Source organism: Nylanderia fulva, unplaced genomic scaffold (genome assembly GCF_048542155.1).
Source record: "Nylanderia fulva isolate GAGA-0341 unplaced genomic scaffold, ASM4854215v1 Scaffold2, whole genome shotgun sequence".
Lineage (NCBI taxonomy): Eukaryota > Metazoa > Arthropoda > Insecta > Hymenoptera > Formicidae > Nylanderia > Nylanderia fulva.
The window spans coordinates 6,552,390-6,568,913 of record NW_028190263.1 but is presented as its reverse complement, the minus strand read 5'-3'; the positions used below and the strand labels follow the sequence as shown (position 1 = coordinate 6,568,913).

General features: G+C 29.4%; 1 protein-coding gene across 7 annotated transcripts in view; it reads left to right on the top strand.

Moving 5' to 3' along the window:
* Nucleotides 1-16,150, top strand: part of LOC114942960 (low-density lipoprotein receptor) — a 34,075-nt gene extending 17,925 nt beyond the window's left edge. For 2 of the 7 annotated variants that reach the window (XM_085482082.1, XM_085482083.1), the window contains exons 5-14: nt 2,964-3,086; nt 6,533-6,768; nt 7,291-7,489; nt 7,784-8,095; nt 8,236-8,536; nt 8,624-8,915; nt 9,271-9,751; nt 10,573-10,653; nt 12,336-12,604; nt 12,786-16,150. In XM_085482082.1, the coding sequence (XP_085338208.1) occupies nt 2,964-3,086; nt 6,533-6,768; nt 7,291-7,489; nt 7,784-8,095; nt 8,236-8,536; nt 8,624-8,915; nt 9,271-9,751; nt 10,573-10,653; nt 12,336-12,604; nt 12,786-12,830 (2,339 nt within the window). In that variant the 3' untranslated portion in view covers nt 12,831-16,150. Of the gene's footprint in view, nt 1-2,963; nt 3,087-3,968; nt 4,092-6,532; nt 6,769-7,290; nt 7,490-7,783; nt 8,096-8,235; nt 8,537-8,623; nt 8,916-9,270; nt 9,752-10,572; nt 10,654-12,335; nt 12,605-12,785 lie in introns of all 7 variants that reach the window. The other 5 variants (XM_085482088.1, XM_085482084.1, XM_085482085.1 and 2 more) reach the window with 5 other exon arrangements.
* The last annotated feature ends 374 nt before the right edge of the window (nt 16,151-16,524 follow it).

Below are 16,524 nucleotides of genomic sequence, written 5' to 3'. Positions count from 1 at the left end.
ATTACGTTAAAAATATAAACTATATCGATTTTCTATAAGATGAATTGCGTTGATCTGACTTTTATCTTCTATACATCCTTATAATATTCGGTCCTGCTTAACTTATAATATTTTCATTGAGACATGCAGGAGACCAAGAAATTAGTTAGTTTCCCAGAAGATTTAGTTTTGAGACTTAAAACTACTAATTAATTTTATAATACACGAAGAAAAATATTTGTAATTTGATTTTTATTTACCAATTTAATATTTAAGCTAATATATTTAAATTAACTCGTCATAGCAAATTAAATATTTATATTAAAGTAAGATAGATATGAAATTAATATCTCTTCACTCTTGTATCAATGAAATATACACGACGTTTATTCCTTTGAGAAATGTTTATATGCATCTATGTGTAAAAACATGAAACTCGTAATTTACGTAATTTACGGTTTCTATATGAAAACCTATTAATTACGCTTTATAAATTTTACTTTATAAAAGCAGGGCGAAAAGACAAAAACACCTTTGAATATTTTCTAATAATATTTTATAAGAAAAATGTTATGCACGTTATTCGTGTAACATCGTGTGTTTCTTTTTTTAATTTACTAAGTTGCAACTATTTGAAAATATCGAAAAACTTGAAAATTGCTAGTTTCTTATAAATCATTCTCGATATAAATTATCTGACACAGAATAAGTATTTAGCCGAATATAGTGCATCCCGGCTGTAAAAGGTTTTGGTATGTGAAAGTGCAACTTTAAAGACCGGTTTCACAGCAGGTGAAATATATTGACATATACAGAGTGTTCCTCAGTAATAAGGGCATTTCCTATTTTTTATGGAATTACAATTTTATTATTATTACTGATTATATTATCTGATGAAATTTTCTTGCGAATTAAAACATGCATTTTTTAATTAAAATTGTAAATTGCTCATTATTTTACACAATTATATATATTTACATATTTCTTTCTGTCATGTTTCATGAGAGTAGTATTGATAATAATAATCGATTAGTTTAATTGTATCCTATCGATCCTTGAAGGTTGAAGGCGATCATAATTACGTAGCGGAATGTGCATTTAATATTAATTAGTGCATATGTGTGTATATGTGCTGACAGCAAAGCCCTTTTGACCGATATAATTATGCGTGCATTTAATCATTTCAATTATGATGTAAATTGCGTTGCAGATCATTAAAAATTCCCACAAATTATAAAGTAGAGAAACGCAATCAAGTTTCATTATTGTGACGTATATCATAATGTCAATAGAAAAAAACGATAACCTTTTTAAAAAAAAAATTAAATTTTTTTAGTGGGGGAAGTGTATATTTGCATTTCATCTACTGTTATGTAACTATTTCCCCGTTTATTGTCATTTTCTATTTACCTAATAAACGACAGCATAACGAATAAGTTTATTTCTAATGGGTATTTTTTAATGAATAATAAAGTTATATTTTTCTCTTAAATTTAGATTTAATTTACATTGATAGAATTTTAATTTGAGGATTAGTTACACAAAGATACATGATATGTTGAAATTTAAAACGTTTTGCGATAAATGTGAATTCTCTTGCTATTTTTGCAAAGAAAAATCGATTTAAATTCGTACAAAAAGTACAATTATAAGGGAAATTGATGAGGGACACTCTGTATATGTTATTTATAGCAATTTATTTCACAAAATAAAGAATTACCATCAGCACGTTTTGTCACATATGAAACGCGATCGCAAGTGTATATAACTCTTTTATTTTATTCCAACTTGAATCTGAAAACAATGGTATGTTAATGCATCGAGTGTCAAAGAGCAGATTATTTTATTGCGTCACTGATAGTGTACTGTATAGACATTGATATCAAAACATTGACGCTTTGTTTTCTGATGTTCGATGTTTCCGATACCAACATTTTATCTGTCATATTAGCAAGCAAAAAATCAATATTTTAATACAAATTAAGGCGATATGTATACAGAGAGAATTTTCTCTTAGAATTTACTCTGAAAATCATGATAATCGTGGCACAATATTCTCTGAGAGCTTCTCTGATTACCACATATAATATTTACCACAATAAGATATGAAATATGTCGATTAATTTTACTATGCTTATGTTAATATTTTTTAAATAAAAAAGTTTGAATCGCCAGTGATAAAAATTACTTATTTTTATTTATATACGATCAAACTGGCTATGGTTACATAAAAGTAGATCACGACGTTTCGATCATTGATGTCGGTCCTTTTCAAGTGAACTTATAATAAATTAAATATATCAATGTGAATAAATTCACATATATTAAAGATTGTCAAATATTAAAGTAGATGTTTCGCAATTAAATTGACTTTGTAAAGTGACTTTTCGAAACATCTATTATATTTTAATATTTGACAATCTTTAATATGTGTGAAGGAAATTCTGCTGCGGAGTTCTCAGGGGGTCGTGATTTCTTTCATTTATTATGAGCTCACTTGAAAAGGGCCGACATCAATGGTCGAAACGTCGTGATCTATTTTTATGTAACCATAGCCAGTTTGGTCGTATATGAATAAAAATAAATAATTAATATTTTTTATTATTTAAAATTTTTATGGATATATTAATATTTTTTATTATGTAAATATTTATATTTTTTATTATTTTTTATTTTATTTATTTTAATTTTTCTTTTATTATATATATATATATAGATTTTTATTAATATTTTTTATGGTAAATATTAATCAGAAAAACTTTTAAAATTCTTCCAATGCCATATTGTCTCACGATTATTATGATTTTCAGTAAATTCTAAGAGAAAAAATTCTCTCCGTGTACAGATATACAATATCTTAGTTTGTCTTTTCGCGTGCGACATTTATTAATTAGCATCCGCAAGATGTGAAACTCAAGTCTTCTGAGTTGCACGCTTCCTATCCTGTAAAAATCATTAATCGGAAATATTGAATCGAAAAAAAGGAGCGCTACCGTGCAACGAAACGGATGCATTCCAGTGCAGCTCGGGCGATTGCATCCCGAAGTCCTGGGTGTGCGACCACCAGGTAGATTGCATCGAGGGTTCGGATGAGGAGAATTGTCACAGTAAGTCGCGCGGATAAGTATCTTAGATTAGGTATTACCGGAAAGCAGCCAAGGAGGAGATCAATCGGAAAGCTACGGAACGAACGACAAAGTGCAAATTGCAGAATCGCAGATTGCATCCTTGCATATGCGGTCTATTGCTTCACGTAACAATACTCTAGAAGGTTTCAGAATCAGTAAATTGCATGCGTAAATATATTAATCGATGGGATCGATGGCGCGATAAGGTGCGATGTAGCAAAAATTAATATTGCGAAACGTAACAATCACCTTTTGTAAATCCATCTCGATAATTAATTGCTGGAATTTGTGTGTGCTTTTATACGGGCGTTGTTTTGCGCGCATGCTATTTAATTATTGAAAATTCTCATTAAAGATGTGGGGTTTTAAAAATGGGGTAAATTTACACGTAGAAAACTAAAAAACACGTATATGGCAAATTAAAAATGTAAATTCCAAATATTAATCCCAAGAAAATTGAAATTAAATTAATCACATTTTCATGCAAAAATGTAAAGCTAAAAACATGATCTATGTAAAATTAGTTTTATATAAATCGATAGAAAGTTATAATGTTTTTTTGCATATAATATTATTTCGTACTTTATTATATTTTTATCTTTATACTAGGAAAAAGTGATCAATTTAATGTTTATTTCTTGGGATTTGGAGGAATTGTGTGGATGGTTTGGAATTTAGATTCTCAATTTGTTGATGACGCTTATTTTTATACATTTTCCTTGTACTTTTATCTGTGCACTCGATGCAAGGATGCAATCCGAGTCTTCGAAGTCCATCGCGACTGATGACAGTGTTCATCTCGCGGGTTTCGTGTACATTCGCGTTTAAAAGTGGTCCAATCGCAATTGTCATCTTGTCTAGGATCCAAGAGCTGTACGCCGGAACAATTCACATGCCATTCGGGAAATGGCGAGTGCGTGGCATTAACATGGATGTGCGATGACAACCCAGACTGTTCGGACGGTTCAGACGAGGCTGAGTGCAGTAAGCTTCTGCACGTGGACTACCTTTTCCATAAGCTTGCATTTTGTTATCTGTCTTTACTAGAGATCTATATGTTGTATATTTTGTATCTTGCACGTTATACGCGAGAGATGAATAGTCAACTTTTAATTTTATATATGTATGAACTATTAGTTGCTATACTCACGCATGCAATTTTATAAAATATATTATACATATTTCTCTGAAACTTTAAACTCGCAATTTTTTAATATTTTTTGGTGGAGAAAGATATTTTTGCACGTTAAAAGAATCAATTAAAAATTTATCTCGAAAAAAATACAAGCAAATTTAAATTTAATTATAAAATACATGTGAAAATTATAATAAATATATTAAAGTTGTGAAACTATAGCAACTATAAAATTTTAAATATCACGTAATATTTATTTGGAATAAAGTCGCTTTAGTGGTGAAGGTTGTCTAAGTAAGAGGATGGTTTGTGTAATGACTAAAATACGAATAGAGCGGAAATAATCTAAACGTGATAATAAAATAGTCATAATAAAATAGTCACGCTTTAAGCTGCACTTAAAACTGCATACTTTTCATAAATGCGTTGCACATATTACGTCGCAGGTTTTATCTTATCCTTAAAATGAATTGCACACAAATTACGTTATTTATACTTTTATGATGACAATTATCGCATTTATTTGTCGATGCTATTTCCGTGTTGATTTTTGCCGATTTTTCTTTCCTTGCTACTTTGCCGGTTAATAGAATTAAGATTTACAACAATAGATAGTGGATAAAAATATTTGTTTCACGAAAAATTAAAAAGTTTTATACACAAAATAGACAAATTATTTGTAATATTCTTAATCTTATTATTTTTATCCGATACGTTCATTTTTTATTCGTTCATAATTATTGAATTGACGTAAAAACGAACTTATCCAAAGAAAGAAATTATCGTGTCAAAAACAGATATCCACAATCAATTGTTGTGCTTTATATAATTCTATCTTTTATGTTCTTTATGTATCTTTGATGATATAATTGTAAGTATCTTATTGCACTTATTGTTTCTCAGTTAATTATTAAAATTTCCGATCGAAATACTTGAGAGTGCAATTTAATAGGTAGATTTTTTTATTGGATGTTGAGTCGTATCGCATAACGAGGAGGAGATAATTATCCGGCTTGAAATTACGAGTAGCTATCTATTCGAAGCTCTCTAATTCCTTGCGGAAATCGAAAGCGCGAGTAATCGATTATATAACTCGTAATAGTACAATCAAAATGTGATTTTTGCTTTTGATACAAATCTGATTGATTCGATTAATTTATTCTATTTGTGCACAAGTTGTTATGTTAAAGCTGCACGTCTATATCATTTTTATTCTGATATATTTTTGCATCATTACTAAATTATATGTTGATATGTAAAAGCTGTAATATTACAATTTATTTTTCAGTCAATGATTTATTTTAAATGTGCTAATTAAGATAATTAATAATCAAAAACCTGTATCCAATATGGTCAACTTAAAGTTCGAGAAGTTTCATATTATTTTAAAATTATAATGTTTATATATTTTACATAATAAGTGAAATTGGACCTCTCTTGAGACATTTTTTTGGAAGAATTTTAATAAAATTTTACAAAATAATTTTACAAAAATTATAATCTGCAATATATGTATACAATTTAAAAATAAACTAAATGTACTGATTGGTAGGTTGTCAAATTCAGAAGGCTTTACTAATTATAACAGAAAATTTATTAGATGATTAGTTAAACCGTTATCATAATGTACTTTTTTTTTTTTTTTTTACAAAAAGTTTAAAGTTACTGCGGAATTAAGTAAAGACGCACATCACGAAAGGTTATCGGATTAGCTGATATTATTAAGTTTTGACTTCAGAGTGTAAGTATTAGAGAGTTAAAGAGAGAGTCCTATTAACTAAGACATTATCAAATTCTAGACTATCTTGGGTATAGTTATGTTATAATGTGACGTTGCATTATTTTATAATTGTCATATAATCTTTTTTTTTAATTGTTATGTGAACATTATTACATACTTATACTGTGATCGATACATACTATACCTGATTTCTATCAGGTTCTTAATATTAAATAATACATATGATAGAAAGGCTTTAAGAGCCGAACGCGGATGTTGATGCGTGTATTAATTGTAGTTGTTTCATTAAGTGTAATAAGTTTTTCGTTTTCAGATTATATGTGATATATGTATTAAGAAAAGTCTGCCGTAAATATCTGCAATTGTTATTCTCAATCATTGACTGAAAAAAATAGAGAATTATTTCATTGAGTTTATATTTTTATATTGAGATCAGATGTCTACTTTTATGTGAAAATCAATGTCTCATTCAACGAAAGAGAATTTTTGTTGCAAATAAATTTACGTCGTTTGCATTTTTTTCTCACATAAAAAAAATCTTTTTCTCAGACGACACTTGCCGATCCGACGAGTTCACCTGTGCGAATAAGCACTGTATCCAGCAGCTCTGGGTGTGCGACAACGATAATGATTGCGGAGATAACAGCGACGAGAAAGCTTGTGGGCCGACAACTTGTCATCCTGGAACTGATTTCGCGTGTTCCGAGAATTATTGCATAACGTCGCGATGGAGATGCGACGGTGATTACGATTGTCCTGATCGATCCGACGAGATAGGATGCAAGGTAGCTCTTTCTTGTGCTATTTTTATCTGCTTCGTACACAGGGTATACTTACTCTTTGGAAAAACCTGGAATTCTCAGAGAATTTTGTTCTACCTTGAAAAATCCTGGAATTATCATGGAATTTGATTTAAACTCAGGGAATTTTTAAAAAATTGCACTTTTGATATTAGTTTTATATAAAGTATAGATTAAAATATATTTTATCATAATATAATATTATATTATATTATTATATTTAAAAATATTTTATTTATGTTAAAAATTATGTATAACAAATAAACTTATTTCAAAATTGTATTCTAAACATTATTTAAAATACTTTAATTTTACCTCAAATTTTGAACAAAAGTACTTGGAAAATCAGAAAATTTATTTCTAAGATTTGAGTATGCACTCTGGTACACTTGTATCGACGTGAAAAATAAAAAGGGAGAGAGAAAAATATTGACGAGAAAATTGTTGCATAGTTTATATGATTGCACGGATCATTTCTTTTGAAAAATAATTATCGTTTCTTTTTAGGAACTTCCGAACAAAAAGATTAGCCATTGCGACAAGGAGTTTGATTGCGACGATGGCGTTACTTGCATCCACCAAACTTGGGTGTGCGATGGTGAGAAGGATTGCCCGAATGGTGCTGATGAATCTCCGCAGAGATGTCACAATGTCACCTGCAGGCTCGATCAATTTCAATGCGAAGATCGACGTTCTTGTATTTCAGGTACTTATCGTCGTTATTAATATTATGATTGCTAATAATAGATGACCGAAATATATTATTAATCCGTATTAATTGATGACAGCGTATTCCATATATGAATAGAATAACTGCAAATTAAATTATATTCAGCTTGATGAGTCTATATCTATACTAGGATATCGAATTCTGAAAATTAATAAGTTATTGTAGAATAACGTTTTCAATCGTTTTATCTCGGATTTCAACAAAAAATATATCGTATCACATTACAATCATCATATATATTTTAGATTTTTAACGATTCGTATGTTTCAGGTCATTTATATTGCAACGGCAAAGCCGACTGCGCCGACGAAAGCGACGAGAAAAATTGCACAAGTAAAATAATAAGCTGCGATCCACGGACTCAGTTCGAATGTAGCGAGGGTTCGTGCATTCCTTTAGAGAACGTCTGTAACAAGAACCGAGATTGCATCGGTTGGGAGGATGAAAGCACCGCGCTTTGTGGAGTGAATGAATGCTTGAAAAACAATGGTGGATGCTCGCAGATTTGTACTGATCTGCCTATTGGTTATCGATGCGATTGTCACGCGGGTTATAGACTCATCGACAATCGCACATGCGATGGTAAGAAAGAAGTTATTGCATTTTCAGATATTAAGACTTTCTTTCTTAAAACTTCTCGATTCTCATTGTAGCTATTGTATCAGCCATATTTTTCAAATTGTGTTTATAACGCATAAAAAAAAATTATTTTATTCTTCCAGATATTGACGAATGTTTGGAACCCGGGAGCTGTTCCCAGTTTTGTCAAAATGAGAAGGGCAGCTTCAAGTGTAGTTGTGCCAATGGTTATCTTAAAGATCCGCGGAACTCTACGCGTTGTAAAGCTGCAGAGGGTCACGCGAGTCTGTTGTTCGCCCGTCGGCATGATATCCGAAAGGTAGCTCTAGACCGTCAAGAAATGACTGCTATCGTTAACAATACAAAAATGGCAACAGCTTTGGATTTTGTCTTCCGCACTGGGATGATCTTCTGGAGTGATATTAGCGAAAAGAAAATTTATAAGTATGTTATTGTAATTGCTGTAATTGTTACAACTACAAAAAGCTATTTTAATAATCGACAAATACAATAATTTAATGATATTTTTAGAGCTCCAATAGACGAAGGAAATGAGCGCACAGTTGTTATCGAAAATGATCTCACTACATCGGACGGATTGGCAGTCGATTGGATCTACAGTCACATTTATTGGACAGACTCTGGAAAAGATACCATTGAATTGGCCAATTTCGAAGGAAATATGAGAAAGACTTTGATACGAGATCGCATTCAAGAACCTAGGGCGATAGCTCTGAATCCTTTGGAAGGTTGGATGTTTTGGACAGACTGGAGTGACGAGGCTCGCATTGAACGAGCTGGCATGGATGGCACTCATCGATCGGTAAGAAATAGAAATTAATAATATTGATTAGAAATATAAATAAATAATATTGTATATAAATAAATAATATGTATATATACTGAAAAATGTTAACAGCATTATAAAACTTCCTGAGCAATGTAAGAACACTTTATGCAAATTAATTTATTTAAACTAAAGAACAAATTTTTTTATCTGTATGTGTGCATATTATATATTACATTTTTTTTAATTTTTACTTTAAGCATTTTTTAGAATTTTTTTTTCGAATAAAGTTTTTTCCGAATGTAATTTACAAAAAGAATGAGTTACTAATAAAGTACATTGATCATATTTTCCGAACGTGTTATTTCTAACATCGAGGCATCTATTGCAGGTGATTGTCGGCAATGACGTCAAATGGCCTAATGGTTTAGCTCTAGACTTGATCGGCAAGAGAGTATATTGGGTAGATGCAAAGTTGAACATCATAGGTTCCTGCAATTACGATGGAACGGGTAGACGAACGGTTCTATACTCTCCAAATAATCTCAGGCATCCCTTCAGTATTACAACCTTCGAAGATTATGTATACTGGACCGACTGGGACAAGGAAACGATCTTCAAAGCTAACAAATTTACTGGGAAGGAAGTAGAAGCCGTAACGTCGATCAGAACACTTCAACATCCGATGGTAGTCCATGTATATCATCCTTATAGACAACCCGATGGAATGAATCAGTGTCAGGCTGTCAATGGGCATTGCAGTCATCTGTGTTTGCCAGCACCTAAAATCAACTCCAGATCGCCATTGTTGTCATGCGCCTGTCCCGACGGCTTACGGTTACTACCCGATGGATTGATGTGCGTGGAAAATGGTAAGTCAATATCAAAGGAAATATCACGATTGACGAATGACTTTCCAACACTGAATCATTGCTGTTGTGCAATTTTTAACCGTTTCATTAGTAGTAATCGATATGCAAGAAACAAATAAATTAATTTTATACCAATAAATTAATGCGTTGACTATTGCATATTAAATCGCGTTTAGAATAACGATTTTTAAACGAAATTTTACAAATACTTGGAATGGCATTGTTACGTATTACAAAATGTTTCTAAATGAATAGATTAGTGGAAAGCTATTCGTCATTCTTTTATAGATCTTATGCTGCACAGCATATGATGAGAATGAAATATGTATATTCTCAGAGAGTGTTGCATGTTGTCGTTAGCGCATTTCTACTTTCGCTTATTATTATGTAAATTGTAAAATGATACAGAAAAGTGTACAAAATATCGTTTTAATTTTTTAATTCAAGTTTTTCGACTTTTTATATTCGGGAATTATTACATGCATAACACACACATATGCATATAATCATTAATCTCTCATAAAACTGTTATATAAATTATCTTGCATGTGCGACAATATATACATTTATGAGTAAAGTATTATAAAAATGCGCGAATGCACTTGGATGCGAACAAACAAAGTGTATGTTACAAGATGTATTTATTCGAATGTATACATTCGAATTTCTAGTGTACAAAACCGATTATCCTCTATCAAAGATGTATAAAGATTTAATTTTTATTGATGCGCGGGCGCTTTCTAATTGGAAGATGTTTGAGCTCGTTATTTATACCATTTTATTTATTTGCAATCGTGTTGCATGAATTTGGGATATTCCAGTTACTACGATCGTAGCACCAACTACGCAGGAAGCTATGATGCCGTTCCAGAGGCTCACGCCTCTGAATGTTACGACTCTCAGTAAGTTTGAATGATATTTTCTTTAACATATGGTTGAATGATATTTTCTTCAACATATGCGCTTTTTGGGATATATTAGACATTTAGTTAACTTTACTACTATAATTAACTCATTAATTCACGGTGATTCATGATATCATTTTTGAATTGGATATATTTCATGCTGGGTGTTTCATAAAATCTTTAAAACATATTAGCATAATTTTATAATCTAAGAGAAACTTTTAGTGAAAGTTTTCTTTTTAAGAAAATAAAAGGCTAGTGGAGATATCTTAAAATTATTTTAAAGATATTTTATTCCAAGTACAATGTGAAATAAATTTTTCCTTAACAAAAATATCAAAAAATAGATTTTTTTAAGGCTTGAAAGACTTTTTAAGAATTAAACTTTAGAAGCGTAGAGACTAAAATCTTATTTATTTCAATTTTAATAAATATATAATTTAAAAATAAGTTATAAGGATATTTAATATCGAAAATAAAAAATAGCGAAATATTATTACTTAAACTCATGTTTTTGTAGAAAAATTAATTTTGATATTTAATAGACGAATCCAGAAGAAAACTTATCTAAAGCAGTTTATCAAATTAATACTTGTTATTTGTTCAACAGATTTTATTGGTTATACAGGGTGTCCCAAAAAGATCGGAACACTGAAAAACCTCGAAAAATATACGTTTTATAGAAAAAAGTTTCAGACAAAAGTTGTAGGATTTAAAAAAATTTATTTATTGATCTTATTATCTTTGACTTTAGACGGTGTTACCAAGGTCAGAATAAGGACACCTTGAATTTCTTAAATAGAACCCTATATTTTTATTATATATTCTTGTAGCTTATCTCGAGAGCTTTTCAAAAAACTAATTAAGTTATGTCGATTTCTGAAGTAAAAAATAGGGTTTCCCATTTAAATAACGCTAATGCCGGCTGTTAGATAGTATAACTTTCAAGTCTTGTAACTCGGAAAGTGCCTTATGAAAAATAACTTAATTATAGTGTTTTGAAAAGCTCTCGAGATAAGCTACAAGAATATGTAATAAAAAATACAGGGTTCCATTTAAGAAATTCAAAGTGACCTTATGCTAACCTTGTAACGCCGTTGAAGGTCAAACTGATAAACTCAATAAAAATATTTTTTAAAACCCTACAACTTTTGTCTGATACTTTTTTCTGTAAAACGTATATTTTTCGAGATTTTTCAGTGTTCCGATCTTTTTGGAATACCCTGTATATAATTGATAAGTTTATATACATATATATATATATATATATATATATATATATTTATTTATTTATTTATTTATTTATTTATGTTATTAATATACATTTTTAATTATATAATACAAAATCGTAAAGGTAGTATTACTAAGCACACTTCTATCTTAAGTATGAACTCTTTTGCATAATATGAGTATGCCATATATTGTGCATGTATCTTTTTTACAGTATAAGAATATAATTTAGTTGAATGCTGTTAGTCCTATTTAGATTCTTCTCTTATACTCTTAACACAATTGTACATTGTTATAGAATGAATTTACGAAATTTGTATTAATTAGCTATTTTAACTCTATTAATGAATGTGCTAAAGCAAAGAAGAATTTCTTCAAATTTGTAATATGACAACATTCTGATGATTTATATTAAGCTTAAAGTTATATAATTAATATACTATTTTTAGATCCATTATCTTCAGGAGATGCAGATGGAAAGAGAAACTTAGCAACCGAATCAACAGATCCTGGCTTAGTCGCCGGCATTGTGATCGGCGTAGTGTCCTTAGGACTACTTCTACTCGCACTTGTGGCAGTACTCTGCTACAGGCATTATCTTCATCGTAATGTCACTAGTATGAGCTTCGATAATCCTGTCTACAGGAAGACTACGGAGGATCAATTTAGTCTTGAAAAAAATAGATTTCCGCTCCCCGCAGCAACAGTTGGAGAGGAGGTAAAATTAATAATGCTTTCTCAAACATATCTATTAACATTGTTTTCATTTGAAAAATTCTTATAAATTTTATGGATTAGAAGCCGTTAAATAATGTAATCGGTAAAAAATGGTGTATTGTATCTAACATTTAAAATATTTTAACGATATTTTATAATATATATCTTTACTTTTTTTTTAGGCTCAGGAACCACTAACAAGTCCTGGAACAAACGATTATGTTTAAGATACAATCTGTCTTTACGCAGAGGGCTTAACAGGCTACTGAAGTACTATATCGACCAAGTGATAAAACCATGTAAAGAAAACCGAGATATTTGCGTCGAAAGGGCCTGTCCAGATGCATCATGCCTGCGCTCGCTCGCGAACCTGCCAACCAACTGTGATTATGTTTATTTTTTGTATCTATTTCTTTACAAATTTTAGCACTTTGTCACTCAGATATATGTATATTATGCGTTGCGTATGCAACATATTTAGATTTGTGCTCAGCGGCATAAAGGGAGAAATATCTAGACAAACTGTTGCCAAATAAGCGATCTTATCTTCATGTATCCAAGTAGTTCAATAAGAGAGTTTAAGATTCCTACTTAATATTTTTTCCATTCAGTTAAGCAATATATAATTTGTAATATAACACTTTTTAGATGAATTTAATATACCATGGCCTGGCGCACGTAGCGTGTGATTCTACATGCGCTATGTATATGTAAGAAAATATCACAACTTGTTATTGTTTAATTATTTATTTAGAAATATGTAGTATGAATGCCAACTACTTTTTTAGTAGTCCTAGAAGCACAAGATATTACTTTATTGAGTAATATCTTGAAGTCATATGTAAATAACGCGAAATCACATAGCCCTTCTCTTCCCTTCCCGTGATGTTTAAACTATTTACAAATTATTACACGAGCTGTTAAAATATAATATAAAAGTTATAGCACATACTGTGAAATAAATTATCATCAAAGCAAACCGAAGAATAAGTGAAATATGATTAATGTTTGTTTGTTCTAAGTTATTATGATTTTTTTGTTAATATATTTATTATTTATATGCATTAAAATACACATAAAAGAATAAAAAACCGTTTATTCATGATTCAAGAACACATTTTTGATAATCGGGATCTTTTTTTATTATATATTGTAGTTTTGATAATATTTAGATTTACTATATGTATTTATATTATTCGTTTTGTTAATTATTTTAAAAAATGTTAAAAACTGCAAGTAGAAAAATGCATATTCGAAAGGAATTTCTCCTTTTATGTCTATACAATGCCATATAGACATATGTCGATATTCTTATGGATGGTCCACATTGCAGATAATGGAAATTATTCCAAATATAATGTTATCATTTATACCTGCAATGTAACAAAAGAGAAAGCGATCATTGTTGTAATGATATGAGCTCAATGACATTAAATATGACTGTGCGTTCGTTGAAAGGAAAATGTTGTCAGGTACTACAACCTACTAAAGAAATCAGTGTATTTATATAGAATTATTGCGTCGGGCTTAAGAGTTTTATTTACTATATATAAATATAAATATGAGTATGTATGTATATATATATACACATATACAGAGTGTTATAAAAATTGAGTATAAAAACATTGCAGCAAAAAAATTGTCACAAAATTGAATTATAAAAGTGCATATAATTTTTCTTTTTTATTCGAAGCAATAGTTTTTTAAATATAAGTTCAAAATGTGATTTAAGATGTTCGTAAATTGTTTAAAAAAAAAGAACCGTTTTGCGTGATCACCATTATTTACGATATTTTCAAATGACTGACTAATTCAAGTAATTTTCGTAAAAAAATTCTTATATTTAAAAATCTATTAAACTTAAAACAAAAATTATTTGCATGCATTTTTAACAAATATATATTATATCGTTTTTCTACTTAGATGTTTTTATACTCAACTTTTGTAATAACCTATATATGTATATAAAGGGTATTCTAACAAAGGCATGTATCAGTAACGAAATTATATATATTTTTTATGAAAGTAAATAGAATTTCTCGTTTAATCTCAATATCTGTTCAATATTTGTTTTTATTTTTATTGATTTTTCTTAATCTTTTCAATACTTAATTTTAATTAATTAGTTAAAATTTGATTAAACGTCCACTAAGAGAAAATTACATGTATCCACAAGATCACTGCTGATCCATATCTTTCTTTAGAATGTCCTACATATGTATATTTATGATATATTATACTATTACTATATTAAATGTGAGACAAACGCGTTTTATTAGATAAGATTATTAAGAGATATTGTAATATTAGATTGATAAAAAGAGCTGTGTATGTTAACAGATAGCAGACTGTTTTCACGTAAATACAAAATTGTAACAGCATTTTCATACTTTTGCTGAAGTATATTCGAGAAAATTAATTTATGACTCAATAATTTATAGGCACTTTAATCTGGTCTTATTTCCGTGGGACCAAGGAATATATTTTGTATCCAAAATAAGAATAATTTGTGGTTCTTATACTTTGCCATAAAGATAATAATCATTAGAAATAAAAAAAAGTAAAAGAAAAAAATTAAAAATTCCGTATAATTTCGTATTTTTCTAGAAGAAACTTTTAGTGCATTTAATGTTACTTGATTTCTCTCAACATTAATTAACGAATATCTTCATGTATTAATTACTATCTTATGATTGATGAAAATCGATCTTTTATAATACCAAGCCGTTTCTATCAACTTTTCCATCCAAAATCAGTTATCTGTTAACAAGAACATGGTGCAGTTGTAAGTGCAAGAAAGCAAAGTCCAAAATTAAGATATAGAGGCTTGGTGGTAATTTTAATCAAAAAATAGGAAGTGTGTGTGTATGTACGTGTGTACGTGATGAGAGAGTTGCAATTAACTTGTGTATATCGTAAAGATATAAATCCTTGTCCTAGCCAATCTATTTGCCAAAATTGTGTCAAACATTATTTCTATGCAACGTATGTATATGTACATATATGTACAATAGGACTCTAAAATAGATCATCAAACTTTGCAGATGTATTCTTGGACCAATTTAAAAATCGATTTTTCTTAGCAAGCAGCATGTCAATCGTCTTGGAGCGATTTACTTATTCAAGCTTAAAACTCAAAAATTTTGAATATGAAACAAAACTTTATTCGTCTTTCTCTTTTTTATTTAAGATACAATTAACAGAAAATTTAATAAGAGTTTACGTATGAAAAATAAGATAATACTTTATCAAATTTCTGCTAAAGAAAAACAAATTCCATATTGGTCACAGACTGTATCTTTAAAATTTGGTAACTTACTTTAGAATCATTCTGTATGTATATACAAAGTGAATCGTGAACATATATATATATATACACATAATGTGTTTATATCTGAAATATCTTTGATGCAATGATATCGTTAATTCATAATTCACTCTGTATGAATATTCAGAGTACACACGCGTACATAAATATATATTTCAAAAAAAAATATATATAATTTATTATAATGAGATTATTGTATAAATAAACATATAAACTAAATTGCAGTAATACTATGTTATTATCACACCTATGAAAGAGATTGCGAAATGTAAAATTTGTATATAAATAAGCCTATTTGAAAATATAAGTAGTGAATCATTTCTCTTCTCTCTCCGACTTGTGAATCTTCTTCGAGGTTCTTGTATCGGATATAATTAGCAAGCATGCTTCTTCTATTATTAGACTTACATAAAGGGATAGAAGGTGCGCATGAAGTCTTTTTATAAAGTTAATAATAGAAGAGTTACACGAGTTTCTCTCTTACAAAGATGAGTCTATGAGATAAATTGTTTTTATTAAATTAATATTATTTTCTACATGCAGTGTGACTCGATAATTATCTAAAAAAATTATTGAATTTTTATATCAACTGT